The 18494-nt window shown below is 52.4% G+C and overlaps 6 protein-coding genes across 6 annotated transcripts; 1 reads left to right on the forward strand and 5 right to left on the reverse strand.

Annotated features, from left to right (window-relative positions):
• Positions 1-876: 876 nt before the first annotated feature.
• On the forward strand, positions 877-3813 carry PV08_05386 (uncharacterized protein; the record flags this gene model as incomplete). Its single annotated transcript, XM_016379729.1, has 1 exon — positions 877-3813. The coding sequence occupies one exon, from the start codon at positions 877-879 to the stop codon at positions 3811-3813; it is 2937 nt and encodes a 978-aa protein (XP_016235556.1).
• Positions 3814-4370: 557 nt separating this feature from the next.
• Positions 4371-5198, reverse strand: PV08_05387 (uncharacterized protein; the record flags this gene model as incomplete). The annotated part of the gene is made up of 2 exons (XM_016379730.1): positions 4371-4938; positions 4987-5198. The coding sequence occupies 2 exons, from the start codon at positions 5196-5198 to the stop codon at positions 4371-4373; spliced, it is 780 nt and encodes a 259-aa protein (XP_016235557.1).
• Positions 5199-5903: 705 nt separating this feature from the next.
• On the reverse strand, positions 5904-6466 carry PV08_05388 (uncharacterized protein; the record flags this gene model as incomplete). The annotated part of the gene is made up of 3 exons (XM_016379731.1): positions 5904-6313; positions 6365-6403; positions 6454-6466. 3 exons carry the CDS (start codon positions 6464-6466, stop codon positions 5904-5906), a joined length of 462 nt encoding a protein of 153 aa, XP_016235558.1.
• Positions 6467-6997: 531 nt separating this feature from the next.
• PV08_05389 (uncharacterized protein) lies at positions 6998-7283 on the reverse strand (the record flags this gene model as incomplete). The annotated part of the gene is made up of 2 exons (XM_016379732.1): positions 6998-7158; positions 7208-7283. 2 exons carry the CDS (start codon positions 7281-7283, stop codon positions 6998-7000), a joined length of 237 nt encoding a protein of 78 aa, XP_016235559.1.
• Positions 7284-9354: 2071 nt separating this feature from the next.
• Positions 9355-10191, reverse strand: PV08_05390 (uncharacterized protein; the record flags this gene model as incomplete). The annotated part of the gene is made up of 1 exon (XM_016379733.1): positions 9355-10191. The coding sequence occupies one exon, from the start codon at positions 10189-10191 to the stop codon at positions 9355-9357; it is 837 nt and encodes a 278-aa protein (XP_016235560.1).
• Positions 10192-11421: 1230 nt separating this feature from the next.
• PV08_05391 (uncharacterized protein) lies at positions 11422-17270 on the reverse strand (the record flags this gene model as incomplete). The annotated part of the gene is made up of 3 exons (XM_016379734.1): positions 11422-17092; positions 17180-17197; positions 17257-17270. 3 exons carry the CDS (start codon positions 17268-17270, stop codon positions 11422-11424), a joined length of 5703 nt encoding a protein of 1900 aa, XP_016235561.1.
• Positions 17271-18494: the final 1224 nt, after the last annotated feature.

Genomic DNA, 18494 nt, shown 5'->3' on the forward strand with positions numbered 1-18494 from the left:
GAGGATTCGGGGCGCTTCAAGCCTGGAGCGGCTTGGACCACGCCCATTTCTCAGCTGAGGTCAGCCTAATGAGCCTATTGACGCCCCCGGAACTCGATGAGCGACACAGGACGCTAGCTAACTAACTAGTTAGGTAGCCCACCCCCATGCAAGCCACCTACCCGGGCCCAAGCTCTCTGTTTCAGGTGAATCAGGTACCAACGACGCCCACCCACGCCCAGAGTGCTAACTTCCGAGCGTGCCCTTCACCAGGTATTCGTGGAGCGCTGATGGAGAGTCGCAGATCGTGAGAGTCATGTCAGGCACACCACACCGTGGTGCAGGTTCACTTCAACTCCATCACAGTCACTAAAACTCCACAAGTAAGAGCCCTTCTCTAGCGAAAAACAGAGCAAAAGAGCGCCATGTCAGATCGTTGATGCCAATGGTGGTGCGAAACTCCAGTTGCCCTGTACTCGTCCCCGTCGATCACTTGCTCAATTGATCCTCGTCCTCAACAATCGACCGACTGCAAATCCTCGACCCGTTTTGTAACTCGTTTAACAACTGTTCCAATCATCCCCCTTCTCTCAACGAAACACACCTCTCCATGATTCACCTGTCTCGACCTCTTCCTGCTTCGTCCGCCCAACCTGAAGGCACAGCTAAAGTTCGGATGCGGACTTGCCCACCAGATCGAAAGCCTAACTATCTTTCTCGCCTTCTGTTTTCAGCACGCTGCTTGTCGCTGCTCTTCTCTCCTCCCTAGTTCGGTAAGCGACTTCAAGAGCTGTCCTGTCATCGTACTTATAACCATGGGCACAGGCGATTTCCCCCCGAGACCCCTCCTTGAGATACTGTTCTTGAAGCCCTCTCTGTACAATTCTGCTGCCGGCCATGGCTCCAATGTCAGAGCTTTACCCTACTCTGCACCAAGTGCGCGAGCTCGAGAGTGCAGGCATTCAGGATCTGCAGGAGATTGTCCAAACGTTTCCGATCATCGACAACCATGCACATAACATGTTGACTGAGGACAATGCTTTTGGCAGCGCAGAATATCCATTTGAAAGCATCACGTCTGAGGCGCAGGGTCATGCCCTGACCGACCACGTTCAGACCAGTCTCGCGCACATCCGCGGTATAAAGCACCTGGCCGAGTTCTACGAGTGCGCTGAGACACTACAAGATGTCAAGGCGGCCAGGTATGAGTGGGTTCGGAGAGACTACCCAGGTCTAATCAAGAGGTGCTTCGAGGGAACGCATGCGATCCTGATGGATGATGGGCTTTTGGCAGAGATTATACATCCCTTCAAGTGGCACAGGCAGTTCGTTCCGACGGTCTCTAGAATTGTACGTATCGAAGCTGTTGCGGCGGAGCTTCTGGAACATCTCGCGCATGCAGCCGGGTTCATGAGGGTGGGCCTGGATGCAGACTGGGATATCAGCCAGACCGAGAGCTTCCTGGTCCGATTCAACACCGTCTTTCGCAACCAGATACGAACCCTGGCCAATGACCCAGATGTCCGTGGTTTTAAATCCGTCATTTGTTACCGCACCGGCCTGGATATCGGGCTGGAAAGCCGCAAAAACTTTCGGCCACACCAGTCATTGACCGACTCAGTCCTATTGCAGTCTTTCCACCACTTCTTACAAAAAGCTGTGCGCGACTCAAAGTATCGCATCGAGCAGAAGGAAGTCAACGATTTCTTGGTGGTCGCCGTGTGTGACGTGCTCGAGAAGCTCGTCGACACTGATGGTGAGAACCTGCCATTCCAATTCCACACTGGACTTGGCGACAACGACATCAACCTCATAAAAGCAAACCCGGCTTATATGCAACCCCTTATTGAAGCCTTCCCCCAAGTCGACTTCGTCATTCTCCACTCCTCTTACCCCTACACAAGAGAGGCAGGCTATTTGGCTGCCAATTTCTCTAATGCCTGGCTTGATATTGGAGAGGTCTTCCCAATGCTCTCCAGAGATGGGGAAGAGTCGGTTTTAAGGCAGGCTTTGGAATTGACCCCTGCCTCTAAGATCCTATGGAGTACCGACGGGCATTTCTATCCCGAGACATACTGGCTAGCCAACAAGCATTTCCGAGAAGCACTGGAAAAAGTGCTCACGGCATATGTCGCGGCTGGCGATGTTAGCGTGGCTCAGGCTATTGAAATTGCCGTTGATATTATGTTTTGGAACTCCAACACACTGTACAAATTGGACGAGGAGCGCAAGTTCCCCGAGCTCCTGAGAGCTTGTGGAAGAGAGACGGTGGATAGCATGAGGACGTTGGTCAATGGCGGCTCGAAAGCGCCCTCGTTCCGATCAACCGCAAGCACCACCGTTGCAACACCCGGGATTCCTTCAGCTCGTCCAGGATACTCTTCGAATTCTGCAACATTGACGGCGACGAACCAAAATCTTGCCATCCGCTCCACAAGCATCAGCGCACCGTCTGGCCAAAATGCAACAGCCGTGTTGGCCCAGAACTTGACTCATTTTGATGCCTTCTTGCAAACAAACCCGAGTGTCAAGTATATCTGGAATCAATACCTCGACTATACAGGCACACTACGCAACCGGATGGTTACGACACAACAGTTTCGAAAGTCCCTCGCTACGGGCAAATACCTTGCCTGTACAACCGCACTCTCACGTCTCCTCCAAGACGACAACGGCGCCACTGGTGTGTCGGCGACAGGTCAATTCATCCTCACTCCAGACCTCTCCACGCTCTCACTCAACAAGGGCATTTCTTCGCCCTCTGCGACAGTGCAGACATGGTGGATGCTCGAGCCAGATCATAATAACCTCAGTCTGAGCCATTGGGACCGGTGCCCGCGGTGGCTCCTGCAGTCCCAATGCGAGGCGCTGAAGTCCGAGTTCAACATCTCCGTCCTGATGGGGTTTGAGCTCGAAGTCATCTTCATGCGCCCGATCTACAATGAAGAGAGAACAGACTTTAAAGACTTTGCCCCCCTGCACTTTGTCCACTCGTGGTCGAACATGACCTACCAGCAACTCGACATGTTACCCATGATTGAGGAGATTGTCGAAATGCTCGCCGAGCTGGACATTCACGTGCCACAGTTCCATTCCGAAGCAGCCCCAGGCCAATGGGAGTTCCCACTGCCGGCCTTTGAGCCCGTTAAGGCGGTCGACATAATGTACAAAGCGAAAGACGTGATTCGGAACGTCGCCAAGAAACACAACCTCAAAGCCACGTGCTATCCGCGCCCGTTCACCTTCACGTGCGGCTCGGCGAACCACGCGCACTTCAGCATCAACGGGCCCGGCGGCACGCTCGAGCGATGCGAAGGCCCGTTCCTCGCCGGCGTCCTGGAGCATCTCCCAGCGATACTGGCCTTTACTTTGCCGATTGAAGAATCCTACCAGCGCGTCGGGGCCGGCATCTGGGCCGGCGGCGAGTACGTGTGCTGGGGCAGCCAGAACAAGGAGGTGCCGATGCGCAAGTGCGAGCCCGGCCACTACGAGCTCAAGACGATCGACGGCATCGGCAACTCGTATCTCTCCATGGCAGCCTTGCTCGCGTCCGGCCTGCACGGGCTGAGGCAGGACATGAGGCTCGAGCACAAGGATTGCACCGGGGATCCGACGGCGATAGGAGAAGAGGAGAGGGCGAAGCTCGGCATCAGCGTCAAGCTGCCCGATAGTCTGGAGAAGAGCCTGAGGGCGCTGGACCGGGACAAGATCCTCCGACGCGGTCTGGGATATGCAGCCGTCGACGACTACCTTGCCACCGCAGAGAGTTTGATGCAGAAGTTGAGAGGGTTTGGGGATGAGAAGAGACGGGTGTGGTTGATGGCGAGATACTGATCACTTGATATCCATCATCACCTGCGCAAAGACATGGATATGGACATAGGATATGGATGGACTTAGGGTATACATGGGAGGATCTCCTATACGGTATTATTGTGTCGGAGGAGAGAAAGAGGTGGGGTCTAATTAAGCGTGTACAATTAATTACCGGAGCGAGCGATGCGATTATCTCAAGCGAGCTGTTGGTCTTTCTTTTTTTTTGCCTAGGGTTGTCTGCTTCTCGAAAGAAGATCTGTATGTGGTAGGGGAAGAGCATATATTGCCAAACTTGAATTCAGACCTACTTCAGTCGACAAGATGGACCAGCCTTCTCTCTCACGTCCATGGACCTGGAGTTGCCATCTCAGCCTTCCAATTCTGACACACGTTTCTCTGGATGATTTTCGGCCAAGTCCGATGCTCTTTTGCTCTCCCTTATCCACGACTCTGACTGTGTCTTACTGCATCGCGCACAACCATTCTTGGATGTCATTGGAGACCGTTTACTGGCCGAATCACCCTTAGCTTGGGCTCCCGAGTCGGTCCTATCTGATCCGACACGAGACTTGCTTCTATGTTTTACTTGTGCCACTCGAGAAGAAGTTTGCCAACTCTTTCACAATTGATCTTCTGGTGGGAACTGTGTCTTGCATAGACCCGGGTTCCGGTGGCTTGTCTTTAGTTGTTGCGATGGTCGACGCTACTGTAGATTGCTTGCGGGGTGACCGACGCCGCTTGATGACCGAGTTTTCACGCTTGACGGTCGAGTTAAGTTCAGTAGCTGTGGGTTTCGCCTCCTTTGAATTTGTGCTAGCAGTGTCCCGGGAGGTCGAAGTGCTCATTAGATCGCTAGAGCGACGGTCGATGGCTATCTGAGTTTTGGTGTTTGCATTGCACGCTGTAAATGCATCTGCTTCGGCAGAGTCAAGAACAGCATCATGGCCCGAAACTGGAGGTGTGTCGTCAACAGTCACTCTCTTGTCAGATTTCGGGAGAATCGAAAACGGTTCCTCCTTGATGTGACTTGACTTGACCTCATTTACTGGAAGTCGAGAAGACATAGATACAGGGGCTGGTACTTTAGTGATCGCGGGTAACGTTGATCGTCGTCGGCGTCGTAGACTGTCCTTCTCGCCATAGCTAGGCACGTGTCTCGTGTCTAGCAGACCCAACTAAGGAGGTACTAACATTGGACTTTCCAACACCTCTCCAGCTTTGTTGGCTTCAGAATCAAGTGGCTGACTCAGCGATATGAGTGCGTTCTGTCCATTTACGACGTTCGCTGGAGCTTTGATGACCTCTGGTTCCGACTGCGACGCTCTTACATGCTGTTCTAGCTTGTCCAGAGACTCGGGTTGTTCGCTGCAGCGAGGGCAGACCGGAGGACTCTGTACCGTCATGCCTCTTTTGTAAGGGTCGCCAGCGCGATCAAGGTATGGAGGTGGCGGTAATGGTGACTGCAGCTTTCAGCTTTGACGAAATACATTTTAGACCATGTAGGCCTCACCCCGCATATGAGGCATGAGAAACACCCCCAGTGCCACCAGCACCACCCAAAGCTGACAGTATCAGTCTTCCTGTAGACTATTTCTCCACAGCGCCAGCAAATGCTGATGCTGTGAATCCATCTCCAACAATCCGCGCAGACGATGCGACTTTGCAGGCCGAATGTGTGTGGTGGCGGGTCATGCTCGGTCCAGCAGACTGTGCATGTAAAGGTATATGGCAACTTTTGGCTTTCCTCTGGCTTCTCGGAAGAGGGTTTGGTAGGGGTTGAGGACGAAAGCGTTTCGGATATGGAGCGGATTGTAGGTGGTGGTAGCGAGACGTTGGACCTTGAAGCCGCCAGAAAGTGCTGCGGATAGGCCATCAGAATTAATGCATGATCATGAAGATGGAATGAATGTAAAGAAGTCAGGGAATTGAGCAGGAGGCAGAAGAGCCGGGAGCTGTTTCCGAGATCATGCAGATGTAATCTCAAACGTGCTTTCCTATCTGTGCAGGGGTAGGTAGCCTTCGGGAACTCTGTCGTATCGGTCGAAATATGTACAAATGGCCATTCCATCCACATGCTGTAGTCGCTCCGGTGGCATGTTCTTGCTGGCTTAGAAGCCCCAGTAGCTCTTGGCCAGATACGCAGCGTATGAGCTCATACCAGTCAGGAAACCAAGTGTTCCCAGATATCCCACCTTTCGCCCCAAGCCGAGGGCGTTTGGATTCTTGAGTCCAAACTCAACGTGAATAATTCGGAAGAAGAGGAGAGCTGCCAAAGATCCGGTCAAAACCCGACGGTTTGCTCCATTCAACTCGGCGAAGGCTGCCGCGAGCAATGCAAACGGCACATTGTCTGCAAAGTTGCTCTGAGCACGGCATGCGACAAGAAGATTGCAAGGGCCTGTATTCGCGGTCTTTCCTTCACCATCAGCAGTCTTCGAATTGTCGCCTAGGGACGTCCTCTCTGAGAAGCGAAGGACAGTGACGCGGAGATTGAGCAAGACATAGTACACGACGAATGCTGCGTCCTAGTCAGCGACACAAGTCGACGCCACCTGCTTCCTAAACAGACCTGGAGCGAATGTTCCTGTGACAGGGAGCAACTTTGGGACTGCGGTAGGCATTAGCTAGTGCGGAGGGCAGCGTGGTTTGTTATCCCACCTGGTACAACCATGATGTTTTCGTAGGAGACGGTATCGAGGCGTTGCAAGAGAGGGACAGTGGTGAGAAGATATTTGGAAAGAAGAGAGGTTAGGGGAAATGGCGAAGTACCAGATGGATGTACGTCAAGTCGAGTCAAAGTCCACGTGGCCCAAACAAAGCTCGGACGTCGGTACAATGCTAGCCACACTTGTTCACAGATCAGGCAACATTCTTGTTGGATACTGGTATTGATCCCGGAGCTTTGCAAATGGCTCTGAGGGTGAGGTTGAGGACAGATTCTACAGATACCTCAGGTAGGCAGCCCTCACAAGGCTCGTCATCAGAGAGAATGGAGAGTGTCATTTAAGGAGTTGCCGCATTAGTAGCAACTAGTTGTCCCTAAAGCCTTAGCTCTCGGCTGAGTTCCCTTTTGTCGGACTCGAGTCTGAAACGTTGATGATCCATTTCCTGCAGAAAGGACCTATCCATATCCCACTATAATTCTATTATACCGAATCACCCTTGAGACTATTTTGCTGTAGCCTTATGGCACATCCTTGTCTTAAGCCTGCTTCTGGTCCTGCTTATCCTTTTCCATGTCTTCACCACTTTGCTGATCAATGAGCTTGTTTGCCTCGTTGTCGGTTCCACTTCCGCAGTTGGAGGCAATCGACAAGTATTGCCAGGTGTCGCAGCTCTTCCAGAACATGTCTCCGAAACTGCCTAGGTCGCTGACTCAGTATAGTCCAGGCATAGCGGTGGCGAAACATACCGTTCATTGCGAGAAGGCCGGTGTATGGTCTGTCCATCGACGGCTTGGAATTCGTGGTGTCCGGTTGAGGAGCCATTGCACGAAAAAGGCTTTGTCTTGCTGCAAAGACAATGGGTTTCGAGGCGTATTTACTTCTAATGTATTCTGCACGATTGCGAGGATAGAATAAAATCAAAGCAAGCTGCAATCCCTGGCTCTGGAGGAAACCCATGGGCTTTTATGTCTACGCGTGTTGCCAGTTCTCACACTGGTCGGGCTTCCCGCCAGCTCTGCGCGTGCCTGGCATCGCATCCAACGCCCACTATGCTGAAATGGTGTGGTATACACCGGCTCCCGAAGTACACTTGAAGAGACTACAGCATGTGGTGCGATGCTCAAGTACACTCTGAGGCGCTAAAGATGCCCTTTGACCCAGTGGGGTTCTACGGCAAAACGCACACTAGCTGCAGAGATTTTCCGTGCTCGAGATCAGCCGTCCTTGCGACCGTGCGGCCTGAACCGATCTGGTGGACTAGCCTCGCACCAACGCTTGTCGCTCGCGAACCATATCCTAGTAGCCGGCACACTCTCTCCACCCTTGCCGACAATTAGGCCAAAGTGGGTGGATGCGGTACCCTCGCCTGGAGAGCGTGAATCCAGGTCCCCTGAAACCAGAAAGTGGATACCCTGTGCGTGAGCCAGAAGTCAGGATGACAAGCCTGAGAGGTGCATCATGCATCATGCATCATGTATCGTGCAACAACGAAGGTGCATGAGAACACGATCACCGCCAAGGCTGAATATTGGGAAAACAGGGGGATTTCCCAACATTCAGCCTTGGAGTCGTTTTAACCAATCTGGTCTACCCCAGGCAAGCAGCATCACCGAAAACCCGCAATATGATCCGTCCTTCTGAGAGATAACCTCAGCGCCTAAAAGATGTGCTGTTTCGCCTCCTTATCGGACGAACAGTCAAGCATTGAGGGTAAACATTCTCATCCAGAAGCTGACCACTAGAGTAAAGAGGGTGGAATGGATGCAAGCTTGCAAGCTCTGTCTCTGGAGGAAACCCGTGGCATTTGTGTCTCTGCGTGTCGCCAGTTCTCACCCAGGTCTGGCGCTAAGCCAACCCTCATTGTGATCGGATGTGATGGTATGTACTGTAAGGTATACGTCGGCATGTAAAAAGCCCAGCATCCACTCTGCACACACACCGCAGTTGGTTGGTCGTCTGTATGAAGCTAGTAGGACTCAAGTAGACCCGTCAACTCTGCTGCACGAATGACCATCACTACACAAACCAAGCAAAATGCCCTAGCTTGTCAAGGGTTTGACTGACCCTCGGCGATCTGAACCCCTGGGTGTCTGTTCCGCATGCGACCTCCGGTCAATCATGGCCCTCGCCCCGGTCTTCGGCCACCGCGCGCACAACCCCACTTAAGCATGTGCCTTCCCAAAGCGCGAGGGCCGTTGCCTTTTCTCGGGACTAAGCCGGAATTGAGCATCCGCGTTCGACATCTGTGCGGGGCGTTCCGATACTTGGGCTGACCTCAGTCAGTGTTGCGAACTGCCACGGCTCATGCCCTTTGGTCCTCATATCTGCTCTTCCTTTTTGAAGACGGCGCCCTCCTTGCTTACATCTCCGTACACCCCTGTTACCTCGGATACCCAGGCTAAGGCGGGGGCCCAGTGAGCATTCAGCCTTGCACAGCTACTGACTTGGCAACTTGTACCTTGTCCAAGTCACCTACCACTGTTGCCGAGCGATGCGAATGGCACGATTAGAGTGGAATGAGCAACACCTCAAAGACATCAAGCGTCCAGACCGATGAAGGACGTGGAAGCATGTAAATGTTAAAAGTATTGTGGATATAAAAATGAGTGTGTATTCAATCGTATCCAATCATCCAAGAGCCAAAAGACTCGTTATATACATCACATTCCAATAGTACCGTTGCTTTGCGTCCACTCGAACCAGGAAACCTCCTGCATTCATCACAAACAATGACCCGCGCTATGCAATTGTAAAGGAATGTGTGACCCCCCTCCCATATGTTCTAAATTTTTAAACCCGGTCGCTATGCAAGAAGAAAGAACCCCAAAGAAACCCCCGTAGCATTCAGAACGAGGTGCTTGCTGTTCATAATGCCCGCGTGTCAGCGGTTTGCTCAGTAAGGGATATGGCATCTGATCAAGCACTCCTCGACACCCTTGGCGAGAGGGGGGAGGATGTTCTTCTTGAACTGGGCAAAGTTGGAGCCGTCAATCTGCTTGGGGAAGCCGAGGGTGGCGTCGACAATGCCCTCGTCCACGCTGAGGATGAAGTTCTGGGCGACGGAGCTGGCGCCAGGGTCCTCGGAGTTGAGGCCCGCAATGGCCACCGCGGGGTAGCAGTCCAGGTTCTGTTGGAAGTGGATGCTGCCCTGGGGGAAGACGGTGCCCTGGAACTGCGTGAGAGTCGTGTTGAACTCGGACGTCAGGCCGTTCTCGAGCACGAAGCCCGTGAAGATGTTGCTGTCGGTCGCGACCGTCAGGAACTCGGCCGCGCGCGGGTGCACGTGAGGGGTGTTGAGCCCGCAGGGCTCGAAGAAGATGCCGGCCGCCGAGATGCCCTGGCCCGTCAGGATCGGGAAGTTGGCGCGCGACGCCAGGTCGACCTGTCCGCCCTCGCCGGCCTTGGCCGTGATGGCCGGGTTGGCGGCCGGGTTGAAGTCGAACTTGAGGCTGATGTCGCCTGCTGCGATCTCCTTCTGGATGTCCATGAACCGCACGACCGTGTTGTCGGCAGTGAGGAGCTCGGCGATGACCCCGCTGGTCGGGACAGGGTTGGGCGCCGCGGTCGGGTTGCCTAGCAGGCCCGTCGTGTAGCTGGCCGTAGAACTTGGGTAGCCTTGGCCGCCACCGGGAGCACTGCCGTTGTAGTTACCACTCCCGGAAGGAGGGCCCATGGGAGACGCATAGACGGCGGCGGCAAAAGCAGCGACGACGAATGAAGCGGAATGCATTTTTGGTTGTTGGATTGGACTGGTTGGTGATTGAAGTCAAATAGTTGGATTTAGGTGGTGAGTGAAGTAATAGTCGTCGTATTAAGTTTGTTGATGTTGGTTGCTAAAGAGCGTGCAATAACTCTAGGAAAAAATGAAATAAGGAAAAGGAAAAGGAAAAGATTGATTTGTTTGTTTGTTGCTTGTTGCTTGTGGTTGTGTGAATGAGAGTATGGAGGTATTGGAACGAAGGACGAGGGGGTATATATGTATGGTGTACCTTGGTCCTTCTGTGCTTACTGTATGTGCCAACCTCGTATGGTAGTCAGCAGCTGTGCATTATTCCTGGACGCTCCGCCAGGACGGGAATAAACCATGCTCTACCTCCGCCATTGAGGAACGAGGTGTCCGCCGTAGAAGGGCAGAAGGCGGCGGTCAGGATTTAGGATCGGAAGCCTGGTACCTCTTGTGCTCGCGTGGCTCATGCAGGTCGAGCGGAGGCGAATGTGTACAATACGACGAGGGCGATTATCAGGCTCAGGTTGGAATGAGGAGCGGGATTTGTCTGCTTTGCTATTTTCGCGCAGCGAGTTAATCAGCACGCACTGTACGTATTTAGCACGACGCTAGACTAATAAAGGAAAGACCAAGGGCAAGAGCCAGGTATATTGATTGGCCCGAGATGCGGCCATGACCTCTTAGCCGCAACGTTAGGCCACTACGGCTAGTGCGGAGTGACGCTAGGCCCAAAGAAGCACGCGGCCAGCGAGTCTCACAAAGGGCTGTGCTGACCGCAGCTTCGTTCTCCATGTCCGGATTTGTCAAAGAGGAATCGGGACGATGCCAAATCGCTGTCCGTTCAGCCAGGCGACCAGGCTGGGTGATTACACCATAATAGGTCCCCTTTCGTTTCTCCCTTGATTAAGAACATTCTAATCCTCGATCCGGAGAGCTCGGATACACTCCGAGGATGTCGAGATACCGTAGATTGCGTGTTAATTGGTTGTAGCTACATTTTGACATTTGCATTTCGAAGTGTTCTGCAGACGGCTCAGCAATAATGGCACGCGCATCTATTTCTGCACTGGGAACTGGATGAACTCTCCATCCCCTCTGATGTTTTAGCTTCCATGCATTATTCTAACATTTTGAAGAGCCAAAGAAGAGAGGTATCTGTGCTCCCACCGGATATGCTGATTGATCTACCTTGACCTCGCCGCACAATACAATCGCGACCATCAATCCCCAGCTCTATTTCTGCAAATTCTGGACAAAAGAGTCCAGGTTAAACTCTTCCTCGTATTGCCTTTCATCCCAGAGTTCACCGACATCGTCGAGCCAACCCTTTTCGCCCTTCTTCTTGACCTCTCCAGTGGCCATATCCACCATGTCTTCATCCTTTCCACTGGCGGCACCCTCAGGGCCATTCTCTGACGTCTCTCCAAGATTGAACAAATCCAAAATTTGATCCGTCTCCATGCTACCCAAGCCAGCATTTTGCTGATTGACGACAGTAGAGGCGACATCAATTTTGAAGCGTTGCAGATTCAGGATCTTCTCCTCGAGTGTGCCACGGGTGATCAGACGGTAAACATTAACAACCTTTTTCTGTCCGATACGGTGAGCGCGGTCCATGGCTTGAATGTCCTTCTGTGGGTTCCAGTCATGTTCGACAAAGATGACTGTGTCTGCTCCGGTAAGGTTGAGTCCTAGGCCACCTACGCTGGTGGTCAAGAGCAAGCAGTCGTAGCTAGGATCGTTGTTGAATTGGTTGACAATGTTCTGACGCTTGGTCGCTTCGACACTGCCGTCAAGTCGCAGAAACTGGACACTCGGAAGAAGTTTTCCCAGCACCTCATTCTGCACCATGTCAAGCATTTCCTTCATTTGGCAGAAAATGAGTGCTCGGTGTGGAGATACATAGTTCGACGCAGACATCTCGTTGGAATCGCTTGTAACTCCAATACCACAATCGACCAACAGATCTCGCAACGCACTTAGCTTTGGCGCGTGAGCAACATCGCGCAAGCTGGATTTGGACGCAGCAAGTTGTTTCTGGATTGTATCATACTGTGTGTTGCCTTCTTTGACGACAAGAGCGGGGGAATTGCACAGCTTGCGCATGTACTGCAGCGCCTGGAAGATGTGCTGTTTCGCCTCCTTATCGGACGAACCCACGCTGTTTTCCACCGTCTTGCGTTCCTTCTTGAAGAAGTCTTCGAACAGCCGTTTCTGCAGGTCGCTCAAGTCGCAATAGTAATTCTGTAAAATCTTTGGTGGCAGATCGTTGAGGACCTCCTCCTTGAGACGTCGCAGGAGGAAAGGAAGCACTTGTTTGTGGAGTGCTTCGATAGCCAATGCGCCAGCTTCCTGTTCCTTTGAGGATGATTTGGCATTGCGACTAGCAGCAATGGGTTTCGCAAACCGATCTTGGAAGACCTTTTCTGTGCCCAGAAATCCGGGCATGAGGAAATCAAAGAGTGACCACAGCTCCAGTACGTTGTTCTGAATTGGCGTTCCAGAAAGAATGAGTCGATGATTGCTCACAATTTTCTTCACCGCTTGAGTAATCTTAGCTTTCGGATTCTTGATGAGATGTCCTTCATCAAGGACACAATAATTCCACGTGATTGGCGTGAGAACGTCACTGTCATTTCGGCAAACATCATAAGAGGTGATTACAACATCTGCAGCTTCCAGGAGGTTGCGACGACTGCTCCTCTCGGCCGGTGAGCCCACATAGGCAACACATTTCAGAAACGGTGCGTACTGTTTGATTTCCTGCTGCCAATGGCCAGACAATGTTGGCGGGCACACTATAAGCGAAGGAAGTCGTCTCATATCCGGGGCTTGCGTTTTGGCATACTCTTCAGCACGGATGTGATGATCGCTCGCAACAATACAGAGTGTCTGGAGAGTTTTCCCCAGCCCCATGTCGTCACAAAGCACGCCATGAAGATTGTATTTGTTGAGGAAGGCCAGCCAATTGACACCGTCTTGCTGATATGAACGTAGTTCCGCTTTGATAGCGACTGGGATTTGGAAAGGCTCAACTTTCTTGGGGTCGAGCATTTGTGACATGAACTTGCGCTCTCTCTCCCTTCCTTGAAGCAAGGCTTCGGGCATTCCTGGGGGATCTGGAATGCCGGCCTCTAGTGGAACCAGCTTGACCAAGGTGGCGAAGGATGTCGTGGCCAGGAGACGAATATCGTTATTAGCATCGCTCATTCTGCCCAAAACAGGTACGATCAAGAAGATCACATATGGCAGGATCCTGTCTCCCATGACGCTGATGAGGTGGTAGACACACTCCGTGATGCCTTGTCTGTCGCGAAGATCAAGTGGGTTACTGATGTTCGGCAAGATTTCTTGGACCAGCGTAGTCATGCCTTCGACAGGTATGACACTGCACAATGTCGCGAAACATTTAGCAGCACTGTATCGGATCACGGAGAGTCTGCTACGCATGGCTTTGCCAATAAGTGGGCTTAACGACAGAACCCAGGCGTACAGAGCATGATCCAGTGTTGGCAGGAGAGTCCGGAGGGCAGATAAAGCGTCAATCAGCGACTGTCCTTGTTCATCGTCAACCGTCAAAGTGGCCGGATCGGCAGAACCAATCAGTTGTCGTACGGGCCCTTCGATGAGAGATTGCAATATAGGTAATTTCTCCAATAGTGCAGCTCCATATGATTGTGCCAGCTCGTCCAAAGCTCGCTTCGCCCCTCGGCGCATAATTCTGGCCTCTTTTGCTTCTTGTTCAAAGCGAGCGGCGTCCGGGTGGTCCTTCCGGTCTTCTTCTTTCCGCAAAGAGAGCACGACGTCCTCGAAACTGCGGTTGGGAGGGAATTCGGGCGTTTCGGATGTATCAACGCATGTGAACTTGACAAGATTTGAAACTAGCTTGTCCACTGGGCCCCGTTTGGGACTCGCAGTGTAGAAGTCGATGAGGCCGGCAACAGCGGAGGCAGAACGGGCCTGCAAATCCTCATATTCTTCGCCCTTGATGCTGTCCATCATGCACTTAATCAGTTGGCCAGGCTTCTTGGGGATCTCACCCAGTCTGATAAAGACCGATGCCACGGTGGCTTTGATGGCCATTTCTCGACTATCCTTGATTTTTCGTGCCTCGTCCACGGCTGCCTTAGCGTTCGCGCGTGCATCATTCAAGTACTGTGTGCCCGAGACTCTTTGTGCAGGAGTTAGGCCTTTGATGAGACGATCGAAATCTGTTGTGACGATTCTCTCGGCATCTTCAAGTGAAAAAGCTTTCGGGCCAGCACCAGTGGTACCCTGGCAGACGACTGCTATCGCCGGCAGGCGGTCCCGAGGCACGTGTGCATTGTTTTGGAACGCGCTAATAAGAGCCTGACATTGGCCCCTCGCAGCCTGCAATGATGACACAATATCTGCATACCAGTTGCTGCCGTCGTTGTCGAGGACCTTTTGCAGGTCGGCTAGGATTGCGGAGGTATTGAGAGGCTTGGAGGTTTCGTGCTTAGCAACCTCTTCGAGAACCATTGCAGAGAATAGCCTCGAGCTGGAGTTCTCGGAGCTGGTGGCTGGCACGAGACTTGCCCAAAATGCGGAGATCGTAGACTGATCCTGTTTGCCTAACAGAAGGCCAAGGGCCCGAGAGCAGGCTATTCTTGTTCGTAGCATGACTTCCATGCCCACCAGCTCAACGTCGCCGTGCAGCATGTGTCCATCTGTGTTGTGGGACGGCTGTTGAACTGGGGCCGACTCTGTCTTCTCCAACTTGCGTCGCTTCTTTGGCTGTTGATCTGAATCCGAGGTTCTTCGGTGCTTTGACGGAATTGCAGCCATCGGCGCACCTGAGGGCTTAATTAGAAGTGAAATATCCATTGGAATCGGGTTTCGTGGTTGACCGATTGGTTGGATCGTAGCCTTGACCATTGCCGTGATATGAGGCTCGAGACTTGGGAGAAAGTTTTCCAGTCCTTGACGGTCCATGAAAGCAATGAGTGCTTGCCACACTTCAAACGATTTCCAGAGGACACCCTCATTTCTCTCCAACAGCATATTCTGGAAGATCAGTCTAGTCACTCGACCACCAACCCAACCCATATTGCCCGAGTTGGAAAGGCTTAAAAATGTTGCCAACGCCTTAAGTACCGCCATCCTAACGCTTGTGATAGTGTGCCGCAGGAAGAAGTAGAGACGCGGTACAAGTGACTCAAACGACTGCTCTGGATCCTCCTCTGCGTTTGAGCGCATCGCATCCACCACTTGTTCATACGAACACAGGGTGGCTAAAAGGTCCATCACAGCACCGGTACTGGCACTGAGATCATCTTGCATGTCAAGCAAACAGTCCCACACCACGCTGATAAGCTGTCCCAGGGATTGAGGTCGCATCGTCGTAAGTTCGCCAGCAATAGGAACCAACGTTGCGGCACTAACCGACTTCACATCATCGTCAGGGTGAGCAAGACCGCGGACAACCGCGGAAACAACTCCATCAATCAGGTCGGGCTCCTGAAGAAGAAGATCTTTCCGGACTGCAACGAAATAACGAAGTCCGATCATTCCGCCGTGGCAGACCTCCCAAATGGGCTGTTTCAGTCCAGTATCAGTCTGATTGATCATCTGCTGCAAAAAACGGTAGACTGCAACAGCAGTTTCATCCGGTAACTGGGTAAGTAGGGCTCCCAGAGTCTGTCCTATCGACTCGCGAATTGGGGCAACAACAGTATCAGAAACATAGTCACCGAAACGGTCCAGCATCAGGACACAGAGCAGTCGACATGCAAGATCATCTAGCCAGCGTTTGTTGGCTAGATCATTCTGGGCTCTCGATTTTCCGTAGCGTCGACCTGCACCCTTGCCATGTACCCGCAGCACTTCCCTAAGTCCCATTGCTGCGCCGTGCCGAATTTCCCAATGGGGATCGAAGAGGTCGATGGAAAGAAAATCACACATGACGTCGAAGGGCCAATCACGGGCATGTTCCTCATCTGGCTGTATCAGGGGCTTCTCCGACATTTCTTCTCCTTTGAACTCCGAGATGAGTGCTGTATCGTCATCGGGCCCCTCTCGCTTGATGGAGAAATAGTCTGGCGTCGAATCTCCGTTGGCTTCGTCATGTCCGTTCAGCTTGACCGCGTGAGGTGTTGCAGAGACCGGAGTTTGATTGGGCTCGGACGTGCGACGTACAGATAGGTCGACCACGCGCATCTTACTGGCACCAGCTTTCGCAGCAGATTTGTTCTTGCGTTTGAGTTGATTGAGTTGCCGTTTACTCAATCCGGCCTCTTCTGACAGAGCGTGTCCGTTGCTCTCCGAAGGCGAGAGCGCGGTAAGCGGAGATGCTGAACCGAAGTCGTCTGGTCGCGTAGCACCAGATTTCGTATCAACGCGGGCCAAACCGGGATTTGACGTTCGCTTTGCTTGAGAGCCAGCGGCAAAGTCATGTTCATTCACCAGATCTTCTTCGATATACTCACCACCAAGACCCAGACGGGCAGTGAGATTCTGTTTCTGGTGTGCCAATCGTTGAGCAGGAGTCATGTTGGCCATGGAGTACTCGTACTCTTTCCCGGCACTCCCAAGCAGCTTCTTGCCATAATTGAGAATCATCTTGATGTCGAGAGTTGCCAGGTGAAGTAGGTCGTCTGCTTCAATGCCCTTGTCCTCGAGCTTGATGCTCGAATCCTCGGACTTGATCGCCTCTGACTTGGGGTCTGCATCGTCGGAGTTGGGATCGAACTTTTCGGCATTCTCAAGAATGCCACCCAGAGCTTTGGCGGCGGCGGTGCGAGTATCCCAGGATTTTGATTGTAGGTATGGGAGGACTCTTCCCAGCAGCGGAAAGAGATTGTCTGGGTTTTGTTTCTGGACATCAGCAAGTTGCTGGGCAGCAGTGTTTCGTATTAGTTGTGTGCTGCCCTTGTCCAGCAAGCTGCAGGAATAATATGTTAGTAACGGGATGGGAGCCACAGGACGAACCCATCCGCTGCTATAATGTGCTGGGAGGGAAGGAACTCACGTGACTAGCCGGTCGAGCCTGGACAGAAAGGGTTAGCGGGTTTGGGGACCTGGACGAGGAAAAAAGAAGTGTCAAACCTTGAAGTGGCCATCCTGGGCACCGCGAAATCAATTCAGCCACGACCAAATCAACTAACAATAATACCAGCGCCATACAATGCAGATTGTATTCGTTGGTCAAGTTACATTCATCGCGATAATGTCGTGGTGGCGCACAGAGGGCGAATAAAATTGGGATGAGGGGTGATGAAAATTGCCAGACGACGCGTTATGGCCAGGCGACGATGTGCACAGTGAATTTATATGGCCGTCGCACTTCACTTGTATCGGTATCGACGGGCAGGTGAAGGTGCCAGAGCCTCGTCCAAGAGCGGGAACAAGTGGTCAGAAAACTTGTGAAATCGGGGCGCGGCGAGTTGGTTATGAGAGGGTCTGGCATCGCTTTAAATCCTCGCTTGCCCATGGGCCCCTGGCCTCTGATTGCTCCTACCGCTGCGTCCTGGGATCCACCCGCAGCGCGCTAACCCCAAGCTAAGCTTTTTTCTAGCAAGTGGCTTCTTGGCGTTCGTGAATGATGCACCGGGGAGCCTTTCGTAGGGGGACTGCTTCTGCCTTTGCTGTGGCTGCCTTGCCTGGTCAGCATCAATCGTGTCCTTGTGCACACTGCTCGAGACCATCGTGTTTGTCTGGTTATCTCTCGCCGATGATTATCTCATCTTGCTACAGTATATCGCCTCCGCTCAGCGTGTCATCGCCCGATCTACAACGCCGGATGTGCAGGGTATGCGCCCTGAGGGCGGCATGCAAGATGTCACTATCCCATCTCACACTCGCAGATTTGTCCAACCACGCTAGCATCCTGAAGCAGCATGAGATGTGTCTGTACTTTGTGGCCATCGCTCTCTTGATCTCTTGATCTCTTGATGGGCTATCAACAGTGCCTTCACCGACCAAGGCAGAGCGCAAAACCATAAGTCTATGTAGACGTAGGTAGGCGGCCATTATGGTTCAAGTAGGACGCAAAAAGCACCTTGGATTGCTACAAATCTACCTAGGTAGGAAACATACTCACGTCATGCACAAGCATGACACGAAGTAGTTCAGCGACAACCATAACTTGTGGCTAGTCAGGCTTCGAGGCCGTGGACAGGAGGAAAAAGACTTATTCTCTTCCCTGGTTCATCGGTAGACGATGCCTAGCAGGTTGCATCTTGCTTTGCTGTTGTAGGATTGATGGGTAATTTCTGATTCATTTGTTCGCCTGCCCCAATGTTGTCCCATATGTACAGATCGTGGTCTCTTTCTGCCCCACGACA

Source organism: Exophiala spinifera (genome assembly GCF_000836115.1).
Source record: "Exophiala spinifera strain CBS 89968 unplaced genomic scaffold supercont1.4, whole genome shotgun sequence".
In the NCBI taxonomy this organism is placed as follows: domain Eukaryota; kingdom Fungi; phylum Ascomycota; class Eurotiomycetes; order Chaetothyriales; family Herpotrichiellaceae; genus Exophiala; species Exophiala spinifera.